Source organism: Oreochromis niloticus, linkage group LG14 (genome assembly GCF_001858045.2).
Source record: "Oreochromis niloticus isolate F11D_XX linkage group LG14, O_niloticus_UMD_NMBU, whole genome shotgun sequence".
In the NCBI taxonomy this organism is placed as follows: domain Eukaryota; kingdom Metazoa; phylum Chordata; class Actinopteri; order Cichliformes; family Cichlidae; genus Oreochromis; species Oreochromis niloticus.
Window position 1 is genome coordinate 32,399,605 of NC_031979.2, and position 22,499 is coordinate 32,422,103.

General features: G+C 36.9%; 1 protein-coding gene across 6 annotated transcripts in view; it reads right to left on the reverse strand.

Moving 5' to 3' along the window:
* Nucleotides 1–22,499, reverse strand: part of cntn5 (contactin 5) — a 107,587-nt gene that overhangs the window by 45,187 nt on the left and 39,901 nt on the right. For all 6 annotated transcript variants that reach the window (XM_005455075.4, XM_005455079.4, XM_013274400.3 and 3 more), the window contains exons 3-5: nt 13,142–13,348; nt 3,938–4,061; nt 3,659–3,834 (exon numbers count right to left, since the gene is read on the reverse strand). In XM_005455075.4, coding sequence (XP_005455132.1) covers nt 3,659–3,834; nt 3,938–4,061; nt 13,142–13,348 — 507 coding nt within the window. The remainder of the gene's footprint in view (nt 1–3,658; nt 3,835–3,937; nt 4,062–13,141; nt 13,349–22,499) is intronic.

Here is a 22,499-nt window from a genome sequence, read left to right on the forward strand (position 1 = left end):
ATAGCTCATCTGACTCACTATCCATTACAATTCATAGATTAGTGTAATGTGTGAAATAGAGAACAAAAGTTTCCTGAGTCATATAAAGTAGCAAACCATTTAGGTGAACTGACACGCACACAAGGGCTGTGAATGTTTATTATGATGATATTATGATGAGCCTTTCAAGATGTTCTCTGATAGTACTTATTAAGTTTTTGTGCAAAACAATATCAAGCCCATTAACCTTTAGTATTTTAAGTAGGCGTAAATCAAACTCAACCTGCTGTAGGTACTATATAGAAGTTGGAGGCTTCTTTCAGACCAGGTGCAGAACTTTAGTATTTACAGCGCTGTGCTTGAAATTGTACAATCTAACTGGGGTAATCATGTTCCAATCGAAAGTCAACGTCACAAGAAGCCAGGTTTCTATATGCTGTTTAATATGCGTGTAATGCATTCCACAAGTCACATAGCTTGAACACTGATTTCTAGTTCAATAAAGCATCAATTACTCTGTTAAAACATTCAGTTTACATGGAAAAGAAGTACCCATATGAATCTGAACCAGGTAAAGCAATCAACCACTGTGCTACGGCATAAAAATGTGCAGTGCTAACATGAAAAGGGAAGGAAAAGTTGAGCTTCATGCTGAGTGATAAATACCCACCATTTGATATGCTGAAAGAGCGAAGGAAGGTTCTGCATTTAAATGTGTGCTGCAGGGCACCTTTCTTTGTTTCTGTGGCTAGCCTTTTGAAGGGTTGCACTTTAAAGAAATGTAGCCTACTGCACATTCACGCTGCTGAATATTTGTACTGCACGAAGCAAAAGAAACAGTCACACAAATGTGTTATTTTATATGGTAGAAAAAACCCTGGAATGAATCGAGAAGAAATGATTGGACTACTATTTCTGCTTATGGTTTAGGAAAGGCAGCTTCAGTCACACAAATCCCATGTTAAATATCATTATTAAGGAAACAGCAAGGCAGCTGTTAAACATAGTACACAATCTTTGATATTTTTTAGAAAGTTTCTCTTATTAGAGCTTATTTTTTTAAATCACACCATAACAAAACCTATGAATTTATCGGTACTGCTCTTGAGAAATATTTAGTTTTCTGTGCATACATATGTTTTACTGCTCTCAGGTGTAACAGTTTAGCATAATGAACTATGTGTAAGGATTGTATCAAACAGCAGTACCTGCAGTGTGTTCTTTATATCAGCAGCACCTTGCAAGGAAACTGTTGCATGAAAATTATGTGATTAGAAAAAAATTTAGTTGAATAAAACTCATCAAATTTTATGTAAATATATATATATAATTTTATATCCCAATTATAAGTGAATTCCAGTGATATACCTTGTACTCCGTGTAGTCCCTGTGTGGTGACTCATTCCACATTACTTCCTCCTTGTCTGTAACAACATGATGCTAGCTGACCTGTCTGTTATTGAAACTAGAAAATCCAATTTTGTGGAAAGGTGGTTTGGATGAAGTTGATGTGTGACAGTTGGCCATCATCTCACCTGACACACCTGCCAATCAACACAACATATCCCCAACCTTACTATCTGCTCAACCCACATGCTCTAAGATTTCGATCATTTTTAAGATGATTACCAAAGCAAAATGTACACACTTGAAGAACTGTAACAGTAAACAAAGAGTAACCAAAATACGATCCACAACCCCAGTTCCAAAAAAAGTTGGAATGCCGTGTAAAATGTGAATAAAAAAAAGGAATGATTTGCAAATCTCACAAACCCTTATTTGATTCAAAACAAATCACTGATTTTAGATTTTACATCAATAGAAATGAAACTTAAAAAGTATTTACACAAAACTAATAAAGGTTATAAATAAAGAGGCCACTGCAAAACAGAAAACTGATTTTTTAAAACACAATGCTGAAAAATAACAAATGTGCCTCTTTAAATATGATGGTTGATACAGAGTCAGGCCAAGATAGTTTAAATTTATCGAAACAATGGTGGACTCTACAGTTTTATTTTGTACTCTACTTAATCTTACTGGGGATGACAGACATTTGCTGTCATTCAATGCTGTCTGAAGTTGTTGTGTAAGGCCTAAAACTTCAGAAGCACACTATTTAACCGTCCTCCAAGTAAAAACAAATACTCCAAAAAAGGGAAAAAACCTAAATGAATTAACAGAGTTCCAACTGAAACTTTGTTCAACTTTGTATTAATTTAAAATCACCAGTTCCTCCAAGAGGGATCGAGTGGACCATGAGAACGCCAGCAAAATACCCACAGTAGTATAACATAGCCACTGGATTCCCTGACTATAGAGGATGAAGGTTCATGTTAACCTTTTAAATTTTCACTCACATGTATCTCCTCTTAATACCCACTGCCTCTGATATGAGAACTACTTTGAGATAGTTTTGACTGTGACTGTTGACTATGTTTGACTATGTTGTTAATCCAGGACATAAAACAAAATTTGAACCTGAGCAGCATTAGCTATCAGGGTCCTCCACTGTGAAACCTAAGGGAGTTCACAAAGGAAACACCTTCTATACTTTCCCATGTTTCCCATGTTCACCATCTTTATGCTTTGGGCTTAGACTAATAAATACACGAGGTGCTTAAATGGGATAATAACAGCATAACAGTAAAATAATGCTAATATTAGATATAGATAATGCAACCTGATAAATTGGTTGTAGAGTATTTTTTTTAGAAGTTAAAAAAAACTCAAGCATAAATTTGTACATGACCCTTAAGTTTAAAAAGGAGGAGAAAAAGATCTGGATATCTTTGAGAACACAGATGAGGGTACATGTTGAAGTACATCTTGCGTTCCTCACAAACAGGCACAACTTTTTTGAAGCCTGTGCTTTACCATCTGGGCATTCCAGCCTGCCAAGCAATCTGCCTTACACTTAAATTAGGACTGGTCCTCTTTTAATTTTTATTCACTTGGATCATATTGATATATATGAAACTTTGTGAATGAATGCAAGCAAAAGTAAAGAAAGCACTTGGTTCTCTGGGCGTCAAGAAATGCTGTGTTTTTATAGAGAAGTTCATCCATTTTGCCTGCTACACAGCTTCAGGCCAATCTAGTGATGCCTCTTAAGTAATTCTGTAGGAACTCTAAAGCCCCATAACAATGGATGAGACTGTGTACCTTTCTTTCAAGCAACAACTCAGTGACAGAACGGTAAACTACTGGTAAGAGTATTATGGTCATTGCCCCTGAGGAAACTGTAGAGCACCCCAACAATGCATTTTGACTAAAGCATAGTGTCCCTGGTCATTCCATGTGTGCTGTTGCCTTACCCTCTGATATTTTGGAGGAAGGCCAACAGACTACTGTGGGAAGAAACGTGCAGTTTGGTCTCATTTAACACTTAGGCACTCGAGTGCATATACCCCTTTAGCAGTATCAGATGGAGCTTGTGGGAACTATATTCAGCAACAAAACAAAGCATAGTGTTTATTTATCCCTAGAACCAAACAGGGCTATTTTGACTCAGAGAGACAAAAGGGCTTAAAGCTAAGTATTTGATTCTCAGAAGTTCTTAGTCTGACAAAAAGAAATGCACTTTCCATTTGTTTTAATAAATACTGACTTACAGTGCTGTTATCTGAACTTTACTAGGTAGAAAGTTGGTGTAATAAAGCAGAAAAATCATACTCACATGCAAACTGTAATAAAGCATCTCGACTGAGGACAATCCCAATGCTGTTCTCTGCTTTGCACTGGTACTTTCCATAGTCAGTGATCTCACTTGCATTGGAAATAATTAAGTTTCCGTCGATGAATGTGTAGCGGTAATCTGCCTCTGAATCTACCTGCGTCCCATTGATGTACCAACTGAAAAACATAAAAGGTTTTTGTTATATTTGTGATGAATGACCAGCTAATTTAGAGTTAAAGCTGAAATTTCAATTAGCACACAGACAAACAAATGCCACACCTGTATGTGGGTGGTGGATTCCCCCGTGCCTCACAGTGCATCACCACTTTCTTTTCATCAGAATCCAAAGGAAAAATAACATCATCTGGCTCCTGGATAAAAACAGGCCCAAACTCTTCACTTTCTACAACAAAAGAAGAGATAGAGAAAAGATGATTATAATTATCATAACAGAGTGCCAGGGGGCTTTCTATGAACTCTGGAATTTGATTTGTGCATGAAACAGTAGAAAATTTGCAATTTTTCACAACATTAAAGCCACCTGCCTAATACTGTGTGTGTGCCTTTCATTCTGTAAAAACAGCTCTGACAAGTCAGGGCAAGGACATGACAAGTCTGGGGTGCACTGTGGTGTTTGGGGACTTTGGGTTATGAGATGGGGTGCTGTGGATTGGACTTGCTTTGGTGCATTTTTGATGGTCACCAAGATAGGGATCTAGAGAGCTTGGAGGCTCGGTTGATGGACTCCTTGTTGTGATTCTTTAGCCATCAGGTTACATTTTCCTGCTGAGGGAGGTTGCTGCCAGTGGTTAGTCCATGTCAAAGTAACAGCTAGATAAATGTGAGGACCTAGGGAAGATCACTGCACTATGGACAAAATATTCCCTTCACCTGTCTGTTTGTCTCTAGTTAGTGCATTCTAGATTGAGAGATATATTTGATAACTAATCTGTTAGTTCTAACATTACAAAGAACTTTGAGTAATCCTCAAAACGGCACTCTAAACTGAGTTTTGAGCAAGAAAGCCTGAAATGCGTTGTCCTTCCAAGAGCTATAACAGCTTTTGAAGTTAGAAGTGATCCTTTCCTCAGGGTACTCTTTTAGGTTTCTTATGTTATGTTATATAATGTATATAAGTTATGTTAAAAAAGTTAAACCTTCAAGATTATCCATTAAGCTTTTATCCTATTTCTTTTAGAGTCTTTGGACACACTGCTGTTTGACTAAATGGGCGAGTGATCAACGAAAGACAAGTGATGGTCCTGACTTTGTTATTTACTAAAGTATTTTTGTTGCCCAGGCTTGGGAGTGCAAAGCAGGGAGTGTACATCTTCTATCTCTTTGGGCTTTGCACTTGATATCCAAGCACATACAGTTTGCTAAACAACGGTATCAAATGGTAAACAACCATGTTAGTGGACTGATAACATTAGTACGATATTGTTATCCATCTTCTCTTCTTACAGATTTGTTTCTGTCCTTTTACAGAATAATTTAAAGATGCTACCGCTGAGCAGAAAACAGGCAATTTTTTTATTTGTTGGAGGGAATATTATAACACAAGCATTATTTTTTCTGTCAATCTTTCTGCAGTATTTACCTTCTTTGCTATGGTGGAGACCAGGCCTCTATTTCTTTCTTTCTTTTTTAAAAATAACACACTCGGCAAGCACAAGAATACATTAAACAACAACAACAACACACACACACACACAGACACACACACAGACACACACACACACACACTAAAAGGACCTTATCTGATATTCAGCAAAATTATTTACTGTATGTAACTCTAATATAAGTGCTTTAATATGGTATTAGTCAATTGCTATATACAAACAAATGTAATAAGACAGACCATTGCTTTTAAATGGGAACACGAGCTCATTTCAAATACACTGTATTGGCAAAAGTATTTGCTTGTCTGCCTTAATATGCATATGAACTTGAGTGACATCCCGTTATTAATCCATAGGGTTTAATATGATGTCAGCCCACCCTTTGCAGCTATAACAGCTTCAAGTCTTCTAGGAAGGCTTTCCACGAGGTTTAGGAGTGTGTTAATGGGAATTTTGACCATTGTTCCACAAGCTAATTTCTGGACTATCTTGTCAAAGTACTTTTGGGAATATAGTGTATCAGTAGAAATGTGTAGAAGTGTTTTTCATTTCATATTCAGTTTATTTTTTATTGACGTCAGTTATCTTGTATCTTTATTTCATACATCAAATTAATAACTGCACATTGTTTAGAGGCATTTACTACTCTGTCACTTTTGTGACCTCAAGCTAAAAATCTTAGAGCATTATTTTATCCTCTGTTTATTAGTAAGCAGTAGGCAAATTAAGTATTAAACTTATAAATACATACTGCACACTAGAAAATTACTAACCATGCGTTACCACATCACTGACTTCCTAACTCATACATCCCAACTCAGATATCCCAAAAGCAACGAAATATGACATTTTGAACACTTTTGATCTTTCATTTTAAGGCACAGAGCACAACTGTCATCAAATGCATGTGCGCAGTTCAAAGGGAAAACTGTCATACTTTTGTTCTTTTAGTTGAAAGCGTGCAGCATACATGGGGGACACATGGGTTGTTAGGAGTCCAGAGGTACCTACAGAATCAGTGTGACCTCATTAAATAGATTTAAAAGAAAGAGCTAAGATGAAACTGTCAACCAATTTGCTATACCAATATATACAAGACACAATTGCTTTACAACAGTACAGAGAAAACTTTAGTTGTAAATGCCATTGAACTACAGGTTACATAAAACGTACCCAGAAATCAATGTTTTTTGGAGGTATAATGCTTTCAATGTCCTTCTAGCACTGACACAGTAAGGTGTCCATGGACAATAATCACATCAGAGGATATGTGTCAGACAAGGAAAACTAAATTGTTGTGACACATATAAGTTGATTTACTTCGACTGAAGGGTTCTTTGGTGCATAGATTTTAAAATCAATTTACAAAACACCCAGTTTGCTACCTATTGAGCGACAGACTGCAAAATGAGCATCTAACAAAAAGGCAACATTTGAGGCTGGGGTGCAGGCCAAACAAAACTGTGCAGGCGTCCTTGCAGCCTTCTTGCCAGCAAGCAGGACAGGGCACATGGGTACATCCTCTCTCAATGTGCCAGTCTTCTGCTTTTCTCTGAACAGATTGCAACTCCTCCCTCCCACAAAATGGGACCTGCTAAGGAGGGGTTATGCATTAAACTGCCATGAGCATCCAACTTTCGGCGACAAGCATGGTGTTGGAGAAAATAGTCTCACACCTGAGGAAGGGAGCAATAATGACGGGCCTTGAAAGGGGCGTCTCCTCTAGTGTTTGGTGTATTGTATAGTATTAAAGTATACGAATGGATCGTTTTTACTCCCAAAAAATATTTTTCAGTTTTTCTATACTGGTGCACATCCCTAAAAAAAAATCACCCCAAAGATTGTAGAATAATTAATTATTATCAAATAGAGCTTCTCAAGTCAGCTGGGGAAAAAGCCTGCCTATTTTTATTAAGCAATATATAATAGACAGAAGCGAAATGTCAGTAATTTTTTTATTTATTTCAGTATCATTCAGCCCTGGAGTTTTCTGCTTGACAGTCCCTGTTGCAATTGTGTTGTTTCTTCCGAGTGCTCTTTGTTTCATTCGGCTGGTAACAGAAAAGTGATGCACCTTGTACGGTAGGCTTCCTAGTTGCATTACACATCAGATTTACAGACATTGCAAAAGACAGCTGAATCTTGTGTTCTTCAAAAGAATTGTTTTTCTGTGAGATGATGAATTTAGGGATATTCTAAGCTCTGTAAACAGAGGTTCTTTGAAGTTTGCATGTGACACAGGAGAATATAGTAGCTGAAAAAAATAAATAAATAAATATATATATATATATATATATATATATATATAAAGTAATGCATGCTGCTGTTTAAATCAGTCGTTTAAGCAGCAGCATGCCCTCTTCAGAGACTAACACATACCTTCCCTACCTATCATTAACATTAAAAAACTAAAGCTAAGCATGATAATATCAGCTATTTTTGTTAACTTTGTTCATAATAATTGAACTTCCAACCTGTAGTGGCTCCACGCACTGCCAATGGGACAGCCAGCTTAACAACCAACTGGTTAACAGACATAATTACACTGAGCATTTTGCTTTAGTTGGCCTTAGGGAAGGTTTTTATACTATATTTTGTAATACTGTTTATTTATGTGATACTTTTGAATTGGTTTAGGAGAGGAAAAACAAACAAATAACAGAAGTAACTCTGCTTTATTTTGTCACAAAAAAATGATTTTTTTTCCTGATAACGCTAACAGTTTCAGAATCTATCAGTACATTCAGTTGATGGTGACTTTACTGGTGTAAAATGTAATTTTTATAATTTAGTTACCTTACATAAAAGTCCTCAGTTGATTTATGTGCTACTGAACTGAAATTCTTGCAGCACCCAGTTTGGATGTGAGCCACTTTCTCAAGATTGTTTTGGCTCTTACATCCAAAACATTTGTCACATTTGTGGCTACAACTGTAACCATAGATTTAGTTCAGTTAGCCGTTGTCACTAAGAGCAGAGTATCATCGTGTGTGAGAGTTGGAGCGGTCGGCAAACATCACAACAAGGCAAGAGTTTGTGAGATAACATTTGGAAGATAAACATGGCAATAACAATCAGAGAATTATCCCCAGAACCCATTTTAATACACGGTTAGGGTATTCATCCCTAGCTGACACTGCATTTGATCTGGTACATAATGTCAGCAATGCAACAATATGAGTGACTCAATCTTGAGTATTTGCTGCTATTTAGAAATGATCCAATGACAAAATGAGAATCATGTTGTTTTTTCTTCCCGTGCTGTATATAATCTCTTTCATACTGTCAGCAATTCATTGTTCTACAGGGAAATAAATAGCTTTTGAAGTAATATCCTCATCACTGGAGGAAAATGAATCAATATTAAGTTGCAAACCTTACAGTGCATATAAAGCAACTGATGCACTGTTAATAGTTCTAAAAATAAAAGAAGCCCATCAGGTCTTTACATTTTCTGCATCTTATTTACACGGCTCTCTGTCTGCACATTCAGACATATACTCAGCACTATCAGTGTGCTGCACCTGTCCCGCTTAGTTTAGGGAATGGGCCACTGAAAATTATTAAAATATTTGTATTTCAAACACAAACACGTTTCAGGTGAGTCCATGTCATAACATATAATATATGTTGCTAAAAGGTGCAGGAAATGCCAGAATTGACTTATCAGAATAATGCCAGAACTGACTTTTTATCATTTAGTCCTAGTATACCTTCACATGGAATTTATATGATATTTATATTTATATCTATATCGATATATTGCAGGAACAGAAGAACACAGGGACAGACAACCAAAAAAACACTTAATTAAACTCAGGAAGTGATATTAGATAATATCAAGCTGAACAGCACCCATTTTTATTTTAATGTCAATCAGCATACAAATATGTGGACCTAATTCATCAGTCTAAATCATATTATTATAAGAATGATATATTATTACATCTGATAATAATATATAATATATAAAAACATCCAGCGGTATTGAATATTTAAATTAAGTTTCATCCCCTTAAGTGAGGGAAATATGTTTAACAAGGAAGAGAATTCCTACAGTGTTCAATCAGTGAGGATGTAAACAGAAAATTAACACTTAAGCTTCACACTTAGTGTTTAATTTTAAATCCAGTATGCTGGAGTCTAAACAATAAATGACTATCATTGTCTTTCTTGGCAACACTGCAATTCTGGTACACAGTATATTATTTACAATGCATTATTGTGCAGACAGCCACAGGAAAATTAATATGCATTCTGTTTGCGCTCAAATGCAAAACATAATATGGATTTAACTAACTTTACTATGGGTACGGTGGGGCAGTGCTATGTACAGTCACCTCAGGGTTTGAACCACTGAATGACTGGCACTTTTCTGTATGGTGTTTGAATGTTCTTTTGGTGATTGTTTGGTTTTTTTCCCAAGCGTTCCAGTTTTCTCCCACAGTCTAAGGCATGACTGTTAACAGTCTGAGACTGAACTCTATCCTCCTACAACCTTCTAAATTGGTTTTAGGTCTACATGTGAGCATGAGTGGCTGTCTGTCTCTTGGCTATCTCTTTGTTAACCCTGTGATGCACTAGCAACTTATCCAGGAGTTTGTCTTTGGAGTGTGACAAGAAGCCAGCGTACTCTGATGGAGTACACATGCACAGGGAGAACATCCACACAGAAATCCACCAGGACACATTACAAAAAGAATGACTGAATCATTGATTGATAGACTGATAGAAAGAGCTAGAGTGGTCAGTTGGTGTCTGCTCCAAAGATCTGGACAGGGCAACTTCAAGCTAATGTTCTGCAAAACCCAGGTTGCAGCATCATTTTAGTGTGTCCTAGTACCCTGTCCAAATTGAAGGCCAAGTTCCATATAATATGGGATGTCAGAGTCAGGGTACACTGGCAGCAGCTTTTGGTGGATGCTGTGTGATGGTGTGGGGCAGCATATCCCTCACTGGCAACGTTTGTCATCACTGGAGCCAATCTCAACACTGAGAGATATCAACTCGAGAATCTGCAACAAGTGGCAATCCCATATCTCCACAGTCTGAGACTGAACTTTATCCTCCAAGATGACAACACTCGTCCTCACAGAGCAGGGTTTATCAGGGACTCCCTCCAGACTCCCTTGTGAGTGTAGAGGTTGGAATGGCCTGCCTACAGTGCTGATCTTAACCCTACTGAACACTTGTGGGATCAGCTTTGGCATGCTGTTTATGTCCGAAACACACAACCACATTGGCTGACTTGCTGCAAATGCTGGATAAAGAATGAGATGCCATTCCACAGCATTGTGGTACCATGCTGGTCACTAGCATGAGGATGAAAGTCCAGGCTTTTGCAGCTGTGCATGGTTGTTCCAGATGCTACCGAGGTCCTTGTTTGTTAAATTAATACATTTGTCTAAGATATGGCAAGTTTTTCATGGGTGCAACCCACATACTGATTTGAGGAAAAATACACAGGCTCCAGGCTTCCCTCAATTTTCAAGCCTTCTGGTAGAGAATCTGCGCTTCAAGGACAATTTTTTCCTCAATTTTTGACACAATTTAATGAAATTTAAAAAAAAAAAAAAAAAGACAACCTGAGTAAATACAAAATGCTGTTCTGACGACATTGTATTTTATTTTGTTGTATAAAGTATTTTTATTCTATTGTGTACAGTATCTTATTCTTATTCTCTTATCTTATTCAAGTGTTTTTTCTTAATTTTTGCTACTGTAACTTTGCACTGTCCACTTTCTGCTGTAAGATAACAAATTTCCACGTGTGGGACTAATAAAAGTTATTTTATCTTTTAATTGCTGATTTAACTTATTAAGGGAAAAAAGTAACTACCCTGCTTGTTAAATAATTAATTAACTGTGATTAAACACTTTTTAAATGCATTTATTTTTATTTAGGGGCAGCATGGTGATGCTGTAGTTAACACTGTTGTCTCACAGGAAGAATGTCCTGTGTTCGAATCCACCATCTGGCTGGAGCCTTTCAGTGTGTTTGTATGTTCTCCCTGTGTCTGTGTGGGTTCCCTCTGAGTTTCTCTCTGGCTTCTAGTCACACTCCAAAGACAGCCTCCTGGATAGGTTGCTAGTGCATCACAGGCTTAACAAAGAAATAGACAAGAGACAGATGGCTACTCGTGCTCACGTTTACACCTACAGCCAATTTAGGAATCCCAATTAACTTAACAGCCAAATGCTTGATTGCAGGTTTGCTGCCAATGGTGGCACAACCAGTTATTAGGTTTAGGGGGCAATGACTTTTGCCAGGTAGATTTGGATAGCTTTTTTTCTTAATGAATGGTATTTTCATTTACACTGGGTATCTTAGTCTAATAGGAGAATCTGTTTGATGTGTCTGTCTGAAACATTTAAGCATGACAAATATGCAAAAAAATTACTAATCAGGAATGGGACAATTACTTCTTCACAGCAATACTGAAGAGCTGTTCAACCAGCATGTTTGTGATAATTTGAAAACACTTGAGAGCTGGATAAAAAAAAAACCCCATATCATTCTTTAAATGCATTTGTATTTGTTTATGTGTTTGTCTGTAGAAAATACAAACACATACACAAGCATATGTGTCATTCAACTTCGAGTGTCATGGCCATCTGTCAGTCACAGAGTCAAAAAACGCAATACCCCCTTTAATCCACCAACGGTACATTACTTGTTGGCATCCATTTCATCCACTGAACATCAATCCGGTGCAATGGTATAATGGTCCTGTCAACACTGACAGTGGAGAGGCATTACCCTCACCTTGGTTATATAGATGTAAGTCATTTTATGGCTACCTAGTGATAATGCTGTCAGAAAGTAAAAAAGGCAGAAAGGAATAGACAAGCACCTGGAACAGAAAAGAAGGTAACAAAGGAAACAAAGAATGAAAAAAAGGACAGCTATTATCATTTTAAGCCTGCTTTTAATATGACTCACTTTATTAGGAACTACTGATCCGGTTTGACAATAGAGAAACTGCTTCAGATTTCCATTAATGAGCATTCCAGATGCAATAAGCATGATGTAATTAATCACATCAAAGCATCAATGTGTCATTAGATCCTCAAGAATTATTAATTCTTGAAATCAGGACACTAAGTGACCCATGTAAATTTATGATGTTGCGTTTCCATTGTGCAATTGGGGTATTACATCTTGTCTTTGACATAGCTATCCATTATTTCTTTCTATGCTGACAGAAGCACAGTGAGCTCAATACTGCAATGATCCCACTTCAATTTCACAAAGGGCATGACCCTGGTCACCCCGGAGAATGCGGTGATAACGGATAGGTACAATTCATTTCCGGACCAAACCTAAATAGAGAGAAACATATAAAGTCTAACCTAATATGGCAAACTCTTGCCAGAGTGCAGACATAGCAGAGTGCATTCACACCAATTACTTTTGGAGGAGCTCAGTCAAACTCTGGAGTGTCTTCCCTTTTGGTTAGGCTCATTTTGGCGGGTGAGAACACTGTCATCTGAACTTCACAATTCAGGTCTCACTCCTATGTATAAGGAGTTAGAAGCTGACATTGATAGCTAGTAAGACATACTATGCCATAAAAGAAAAAACACACTCAGCTTTCTCTTCCTAAACAATGGATGCCACAGAGTGTAAATTAAGTCAAAAGGGACCCAAATATTAAGTATCCTTGGATAAAATGGGAGATGACTTCTATGCAGCAAAAAAACTGTCCAAATTCTCCCATTAATAAGCTTTTGTGTTTATATATATGTATCCCTATTGAAACATTTGCTTGTATATATGCAAGTATGAACGCAAACTCTAACAAATCAAAAACTTTTGAGAGAAAACAAACTGAGATTTTGACTGCTCCATTAGTTTTACCTTCGCTTCTATAGTCCTCCTGAGAGCTATGCAGACTCAGGGCTGACAGGGGGTGACTGGAGAAAGCAGGCCAGTCAGGAGTCACCAGCCCACTGCTGTAGTGTTGAGGTCTGCCGCGCGAGTTGAGCACTGAAGAAGAGCTGTCTGGCTTCATTCGTAATACTGCTGCATATGATATAGGCCGTGCTGCAACAGCTCTTGCGAAATCTGGGGAAAAAAAAAAAAAAATGTGGAACACAGTTTAAGGATAAATCATTTACGTTCAGGATGTTAACTGAAACTGAAGTTAAATTTGTCAACAATAACAACAAATTCAGTTTTAGTGGATATTTGTTACAGCAAGTCAATGTCCAAATTGAAAGAACAAATTATGAAAGCACTAACCTTTTTAATAAATAAGAAAGAGAAAAGTACTCCAGTGGAGTATATAGTATAAAACTCAGCAGCAAAACAACTCTAGTCAGTTTTCATTCTGTAAGAAATAGAATAATTTGGAGCAAACTAGTGCTTACAAACAAGGCATAGCACACAGGCAAAAATAAAGGAGAGAGCAGAATATAGGTGTGTCGTAAAACTCAGAGAGTGAAATAAACAGAAAACATCTTAAAATGTCTAAAAAAAATGCACAGAAATGATATAACTGATCTAATTTCTGAGTAAAATTGTAACCACAAAGTCTAAGAGATTTGTGTAAGATTAAATATCTGTCTGTAAAAGTCCCAATATCCACCTAATATAAAAGTCATTTTCAAAATCACTACCACAGTACCTGTTAAAAAGGTGTGAAATTACCCATAAAGATACTAATTTCTTTTTTCAAACATTTTTTTATTCTACATTTTAAATCTAGGAGTCTGTTTTCCCATTTGGCTCTCATACAGTCTGGTTTTTTTTTTGGAGCATCTGCTGCGCAGCACCATTTGATGTACTGACTAAAAAGGCACTTATGATGCCTTAGGTGAAAACATGCAGTTCTTAAAAGGAACCACAGACACATTGCATATTCTGGAGATTACTGTCATCAAAGTCTCAAATTGAATAAAATGGTAAGTGTAACAGAACAGGAGAGAAACAGATTCCTTTAAAGTCAAAGAGCCCGTGGAGGTTCAGAATAATATCCTCTCTGAAAAAAGAAGTTGAGGCTGTCACTAGTCATCACTGTCACCATAAATTTCTGCAGCTTATTTCTGAAGAATTCAGTCCACTTTTTTAATGGTATTGTTCCAATTCATTTTACTTTTGTGATACTATTAACATAAAACATAAACATAAACAATTAGTGTATTTCTCTGCTTGAAATTTAATCATCATTACACAGGTTCCAAAGAAACTGTACGATACAGCTAAGGAATAGCTAAAATTACTGGTACTATGGAACCAATCCTGTGCAAATATATGGCTTAAAGTAAAATGCATAAGACTATAATCTTAAAGCTCAAGAAGAACTTAATCAGATATCTGCAAAGGAGGGTGGGAGTTTCTTACCCTACATGATAAAGTACTGTGAAAGAACCGAACAAAACTAAGAAATAATTATGTGTCCTTGGGGACTTGTCAGCTGCGAACAAAAAAAAAGAAGAAAAAAAAAGCAATCTGCAAATGGAGAGCAGGCAATTACTGTATTACATATTCTGCTGAGAAACAGGATATGGAACTCCATTTGAAATTAAAGATACTGTGAGTTTGAACATTGAAAAGCAAAGCAATTAGTAGTTGGTTGATAGTCAGTTAAACCATTTATCCTGCCAAAAATCAGCTTAGTTGGTGGTGTAAATCAACTGCAACAGTACCTTTCAGTACTTCATTAAATGTGCCTTCAACACCTGGAAAGGTAAAAATCATATTAACTTTAGAGAGAATTCCAAAATAAAATTATGGCTTATTTTTAGAGCCTCAGTAATATGGCTTAATGGCATTGTAATAATGCAGTGCATTTATATTAGCACTGTTTGTCATGTTCAACATATATATTTTAAATGCAGTATTTGTTAAAAAGCCCTCCTGTTATGGTGTTATTTTTTTGCCTCTATTCTGAGTGCACATAAAAAGATTTTGCAAATGCAAATGTTGCATTTTGAGGAGAAAATTATTTGGAGCGAAGAAAAGTTTAATTTGAGCGAACAAAATTCATTGCTGCGTGCAAGAAATGTATTAGTGTTTATAAACCCAATCAGAATTTTTGCATCCAAGTCTGTGAATGGTTGGTTTTGTGGCACATTTATAATGTGTACAGAAAGAGTTGAGCGTGTAGGGTGCAGAGATGTTGAGAGCAGGAGCAACACACTGAGAGCAGGTCCGCAGATGTCTGTCAGCACACAGAGCAGAGATCTGAGCGAGAGCAAATGCCAACAACTGAGTGAGAGGGGCTGTTATTGTGTGTATATGGATAATAGCAAACACTGAAATACATTTCTTGCACGCAGCAATGAATTTTGTTCGCTCAAATTAAACTTTTCTTTGCTCCAAATAATGTTTGGTCTAAAGGTACGATCACTCGTCAGCATGCTTTCACAGTTATGGAGGGAAGAAATTGTAGAGATGGAATGTGGGTCTCATGTGTCAAGGTTGCTTGAGAAACTGTCCCATGATTTGAGGTCCAGTTTACAGCAGTGAGACATTTACCCTCAGAACATTCCTATTCCTACACTGAGGGACTTTTCCTACATGCTTGAAAATGAGCTTTGTCCTGTTGAAAACCCAGTTGTTACCACACAGACGAGGGCCCTCAGTCATGAAAGATGCTCTCTTTGTGACAGGCTGCTAGTAACAATGTGCCTAAAGATATGATTTAAATTTCATTCTTTGCTAAGTTGTCTATAATGTGTAGACACAACAGTGTCTCATCCTTAGAGTTGCGTGCCTTCAAGGATCCACAGGTCAGTGCCAATAAATCTATGAAAATGGTCAGGTCAGTGTATTTTCAATCCAATCATTGAAAACGGGTGAAAAAGCAGCCAATGTCCAAGCAAAAACTTTGAAAGCGCTTGAAGACAATTGCTCAAGATAGCAAAGAAGTCTGACTCTTTAGTAGACAAAATATAAAGACATGAGGTGTAGCTCAAGACTTTTTCACAGTACTGTAGTTACTTATGTATGAGATGATGGGTATGCAGCCTGGCAACATGACCCTGTAGGCCTGATGCAGGGTAAAGAAACCCTGGAGAAAAACTAGAAAGATCTGTCATGCCCTGCAATGAACATTTAGAGTCACACAGGAATACAGAGTGAGTCACACAAAGTTCTGCTTATGATCGTGTTTGTCACACTGATTTTTTTTTTTTGCAATTCAAGCAGAGCTCAGAACATAATATATAACTGAATTTTATATAACTGAGCTGAGGCCAAGCTATCAGAAGCAGACTGGTCTTAAGCACATTTGACACATACATGTATAAAGCAACTTAGAATCTTTGACTGACAGCTAAGATGTAATGGTTGAAAGAAGCTGAATGATTACAAGGAAACAGCTTGTTATAAAACAGGTTGATCCTGTTAAAAGATGACAGCTGCAATGACTTCATTTAGTCAAGATTTAAAATACTGTCAGGACAAACAGCTCATTTCTCTCGCTAAACAGGACATTTCCACGTAAACATGCCGTATCTCATCAATGCCAGTTGGCATACTTCCTGCAGTGGAAATAAATGATAATGTTACTAGATTCATCAGGCTTTAACGGTGATAAATAATAATAACTACAACACTATGAATGTGCATATATAGAAACGGATGTATCATTTTGTAACCAAACCATAGCACCTAAAATCAGAATCAAATCATTAGGATACCTGAGAGATTTCCAGTCCTAAGAAGTACAAAACTATGAGGGGTAATTTTTACCAAAGGACCAGTGAATCAAATAAAAGCTTATCCCAACAGTATTAACACAAGCCTTTGATGCTAATTCAGACTGGGATGGAACCATAAAAAAAATAGCCCAGAAGTGTTTTTCACAGTACAAAATGAGTCATACTTATAAGGAGCATGGGACTTTAGAATACTCGTGTGCTTGAGCAACATTATGGTTTCATTTAATATATAACATATTGTAACTTTTGTAGGACTGTCACAATTCTGAAACACTCAGATATGATAATCTAGTGGGGTTTTTTGTTTTTTTTAAATATTAAGGTCTAAGTAGCTTTCATTTTTTTTACATTGTATTATACCTGATGTACCCAGGTGTCCCTAAAGTAATAAACCAGTAAGACAGTCATAATTCCTGACATTCAGGTTGAGACAAGCTAGAGAAACTGGTTATGTATTTTTTTGAAGAATTTTCTGAAAAACTTTTGCATTGGTGGCTTTGTGAATTTGTGGTATCCTGTGTGCGACTTATGTTAAATCGACGTCATAAGCTACTGTGTAGCTAAATAACTGTAATACAGTAATTTCCTAACCGTTGGAATAAATAAAGCATTTTTTATATCCTATCTTGTCTTGCCCTTTGTGAAACAATGTAATACTTTTCATTGTATTTATAGGTTTAATTGTATTATTAATTGTTTTAATAGCTTTTACAATACATGTATAGACTTAACACGTGAATTATACTTCTGCGTCAGATCTACATCGTAACTTTCACCATAACGGGAACCCGATTTTAACCCAATGCCACAACCTTCTGTGTAACTTGGAGTGCATCTCCCGAGAAATGTCTGTATGTACTACCAGTTTGGTTGAGGCATACCACAATGACTTTGAATGTCATGGAAGGTTGCAGTGTAGGGATAAAAGGAGTTTCATGATTTAGGTAACCTGAGTTGGGATGTACATATTTCCTGCAGAAGACTAAATCAAGCATGAGACTATTACACACTGAATGCACTGTGAAAAAAAAAAAGAACTTCCAAACCTGAATTTGTCGTGTAAGGTATGTAGACACTGAAAGCGTTGCATTTTTGCGACGAATTAGTCATCAAAAAAATGCATTATGAAAAAAATTATGTCAACATAGAGGCACGATGAGCTGGTTCTGATGTTTCTTAACAATAAAACTAAGAAACTGAGATTCTGGTTCATCCAATTCTCACGAGAAGGCAGCAGTAGGGAGAATTTCATAGTTTGATCCAGGAGTTGAAACTGTACCACGCTTTCGTACATACTGCAGGATGTAACGTAGGGAAGTTTGAGGTCTTGTTGGCAGGGCTGAGATCACATCTGAAAAGGCAGAGAAATCATTTCAGAAAGCTGATTGACCCGGATCAGCATCTAGTTGTGTGTCTGAAGGGAAAGACTAATATTTTACTATTTCCATCTCATTGTGTATTCACTACACATCTACAGAAATTCAGTGATCTGATTTGTCCAATCTGTTTAGTCAGATCCCAAAAAAATCTAAAAAATCTGAAAAATTGAACTTGATTTAAAAAATAAATAAATAAATGTTGCAAATTTGTCCAGTTAAATTATATGGTCGGTGTGAACGGTTGCATTAAGAGTAGATGAGTAAGAAAAATATTTTCAACTCATGAAATATTGGAATGGATTTTACACATCCGGTGTTTAGAGGCCCTAAGAAGCAGTGATGAAGCCTTTTCTCCTTCATATCAGTAAACTAGTTCTAAGTCACACATGAACAGCTTAGTTTCACTCATTATGGATGAGTGATGCAGAGACACCTGAGCTTAGTACATAGTCGTTGCTCATTATGCCAGGGGTTCAAGACCGTACAATAAAATACTGTGAATTACTAACACAGCTTTACCACTTAGTGCAATAGTAAAGCTGTAGTGCCTGTAAAGTACATAATAACAGTGGTGATTAAGCTACTGTCATTTCAATGAATTTATATTGTAACAGCCATCCAAATATTATTTATTGTTTCCACTGACTTTAGAAAAAAGATATACACTCACAAGCCGCTCTTTAGGTATTATATTATATATAAAAGGTGCTGAAACATTCCTATGAGATTTTAGTCCATATCAAGATGATAGCATAATGCAGTTCATGCAGATTTGTTTGCTGCACTTCTATGGTGTGAAACTCCCATTCAACCACATCTAACAAGGTTCTATTATATATATTGTCATTCTCAGATTACTTGAGCTTTGGGGCATGATGCTTTATCCTTCGGGAAACAGCCATCAGAGCATCAGTACATTGTAGTTATATAGGGATGCACATGGTCAGCAACAACACTCAGGCAGGCTGTGGGATATAAATGATGCTCAATTTGTACTAAGGGGCCTAAAGTATACCAAGAAAATATACTCACTACAGCACCATCACCAGCCTGAAGTGTTGACACACGGCAGAATGGATCCATGTTTTCATGTTGTTTATGCCACATTGTGACCCTACCACCCAAATACTGCAGCAGAAATTGAGACTCATCAGACCGGGAAACATTTTATCAATCTTGAATTGTCACATTTTGGTGGTTCCTTATGAACTGTAGCCTCAGTTTTCTGTTCTTGGCTGAGTGGCACCCAGTGCAGTCTTCTCCTCCTATAGCTCATCTGCTCTACAGTCATTGCTTCAAGGTAGGATGTGTTGTGCATTCAAAAATGATCTTCTGCATATCTTGGACAACAAGTTGTTATTTGAGTTACTGTTGCCTTCCTGTCAGCTTGAAGCAGTGCAACCATTTTTGTCTGATCTCTGGCACCACCAAGGAATTTTTAACCAGAGAAAGACAGAGCCTATCACCAGATATCTTGATGCTGCTACTAAAATAAAACTATACATATTTGATTTTAACAGAGACATGTATGCTCCCTGGCTTGTTTGGAAAAACTATGCAAAATTATACACTGGCATCATAGGTACCAGACAAGCAGGCAAACAAAAAGTTATGATTATAATAAACATAATAAAGTTCAGACAGCTGTTGTTGTAAATTGCTATATGAATCAAAACTGAAAATCTGAATTTAACTTACCCTCATGTCATGGATTAAATCAACATTAAAGGGATGTTGTACAAATTGCATGCATGCTTTACTTGACACAATGTTTGGTGGAGGTTATAAAACGTATCACTGTCTTCCTCAGGAAAAAAGCATTCCTAAATCCTGACAAACACAGCAGTCAGACAAATAACTTTTTTTATTTGTTTGACTGCTGAAGCCAACGGGCACTTGCACTTGTCAGCTGTCACCTTCATCTGATAAAAGCAATGACCCTTGCAGATCCTGCTGATCCCTATCTTTCAGTGGGTGCAAAATCAGTCACAGTCATTGTTGCTGAAAGGCCTGCACCTGCTGTATTTCAGGGAGCTCCAGAGCAATGCCATCGGTGATCGTTTCAGGTCTTAACACCACCTTCATGATAACATCAACAAAGGAGGCAACAGCCATTCTATACTTGAACAAAGAACAAAAAGTCAAACATTCCTGTTACCTTGTCTTTATTATGACGTGTGTTTTAAACTATTAGACTGTACGTTTACTTTAATGGAGATCACCTTTCTGTAATAAGCTACTCTAAATTATTATGCGGTGTGCCTACAAAGGACACGTACATGGATTTGAGACAAGGGACTTAACATGCAAACAAAACAACAACAGAGGTGAAGGTGAGGCTAAAGGAGGATGACACGTTTCGAGTTAACAGAGGTGAGACCTGGAGAAGCAAACACTGGGGAAACACTGAAAACCTATCCACTTGTATTAGGCCGTTGGGCTGACACTCTGCAGGGCACAATATGCGACTCTTGTGGGGCTTTGTCGGCAGCCTCTGGACAATGGCGTGAAAAATTAATTAGAATAACATACAGTAAGTAGGTGAGACATTCATGGGTGCTCAAGTAGATGGACATGATTAGCCATAGCCTGTAAGATTAATGAAGACCTTCACAGGAAGATTATATTGACTGAAGCTGATTATGCTTGAGACCATTTATTCAGTGGAATATCATTACAGATAGAACAATCCATACATCATATGCAACCTCACTTCACCTCATATCACAGTGGACTACTTACTAAAACCCAGTCTTTTTTCATGATCCTCGGCGTACGATGGGGATTGTATGAGTTGCTTCAACCTTGCCACAGTAACAATGAAACTGCAATGGCACTGTATGATTTATGGTATTAATGTGTCATACCTCCTGATGGAAAGTGTGGGAGTAAATTCAGTATGCTGCTTGTACTTGTTCCTTTTTCTTCTTAACATAAAATTCATATTGAAGATGCATCATAATCCGACAAAAAAAAGTCAGAGGTTATACGTTTTCTTTATCCTGATGGTTGGACCAAAAATAGACTCCACTGCCATGCATTTGCAGAACCCAAAATGCAGACTCTGTAGACAATCGAACAAACTGGAAACACTTTTATTCAAACTGATGGAAAATCCCAAAATCCAAATAGCAAGGTTCATATAGGACTCGACAATTCAGGCATGGATGACACAAGCTGAGGAAAAGACACCACTATATATATATATATATATATATATATAATACACAAGAGGGCAATTAGGGGAAGTGAACACAGCTGGTGTAATGAGGCACAGGTGGAAATGAAATGAAATACAAAGCACAAGAGATAATGAAAATAAAAGAGGAAGTAACAAATAGGAAACACAAGTAAGTTAAAAACAACATGTTCAAGGTGTTATGGTGAAGTCCAACATGTTGAAATTAATTAATCTTGAAAAATTTTGAACTGATCAAATAATGTACAGAGCACGAAAAGGTCTGTTACCAGAAAACCAATTTTAAAAAGTTTACAGAGATGGGGGTTATGAGCTGAGGGGGGAGCTAACTTTTGAAAATATATTATAAATAATGATAAGGAATTTGTGGAATAGTATGGAAAAGGATTTGAAAAGATGCACAAAAAATTCAATTTAATAAATATACTTGATGTTACAGTCCCATAGGTCCAGGGGATGTGGGAAAGTAACAAAAGGCGTCCGAGTTGAAACGTGGATGAATCAGAGTGTTAAATGTGTATATGGTTGTACTGTGCATTAGATAGGGATACTATATCTAATGACAAATAAAGATACATATAGTATTATAACAAGATGCTTCCTCCTTAACATTTGTTACTTGTATGTTTGAATAAGATTCAGAAAAGAATGCTGAAAATTTAAACAAACCCAGAATACAAAGTAGCAAGAATTAAAGACTAAAGACCAAAAAATGACCTAAAAACTTCAAGAAGTATACATTTCACGAAACTAAAAACACTGTGTCAGAAAACACAGGACCATGACATCCACATTCCTTGTATTCAGCACAGTTTAAATGTACAAGGTTAGCACAGGTTTGTGATTACTGATGACGGCTTTTCCCTTACACTGACTAACAGACCATGACTTTTGGATTATTGGAATGCTAGGCTAGTGGGAGATGCAGTTATGGAATGGGGGTGTCACTTTTTATAACAACTTCATATCTT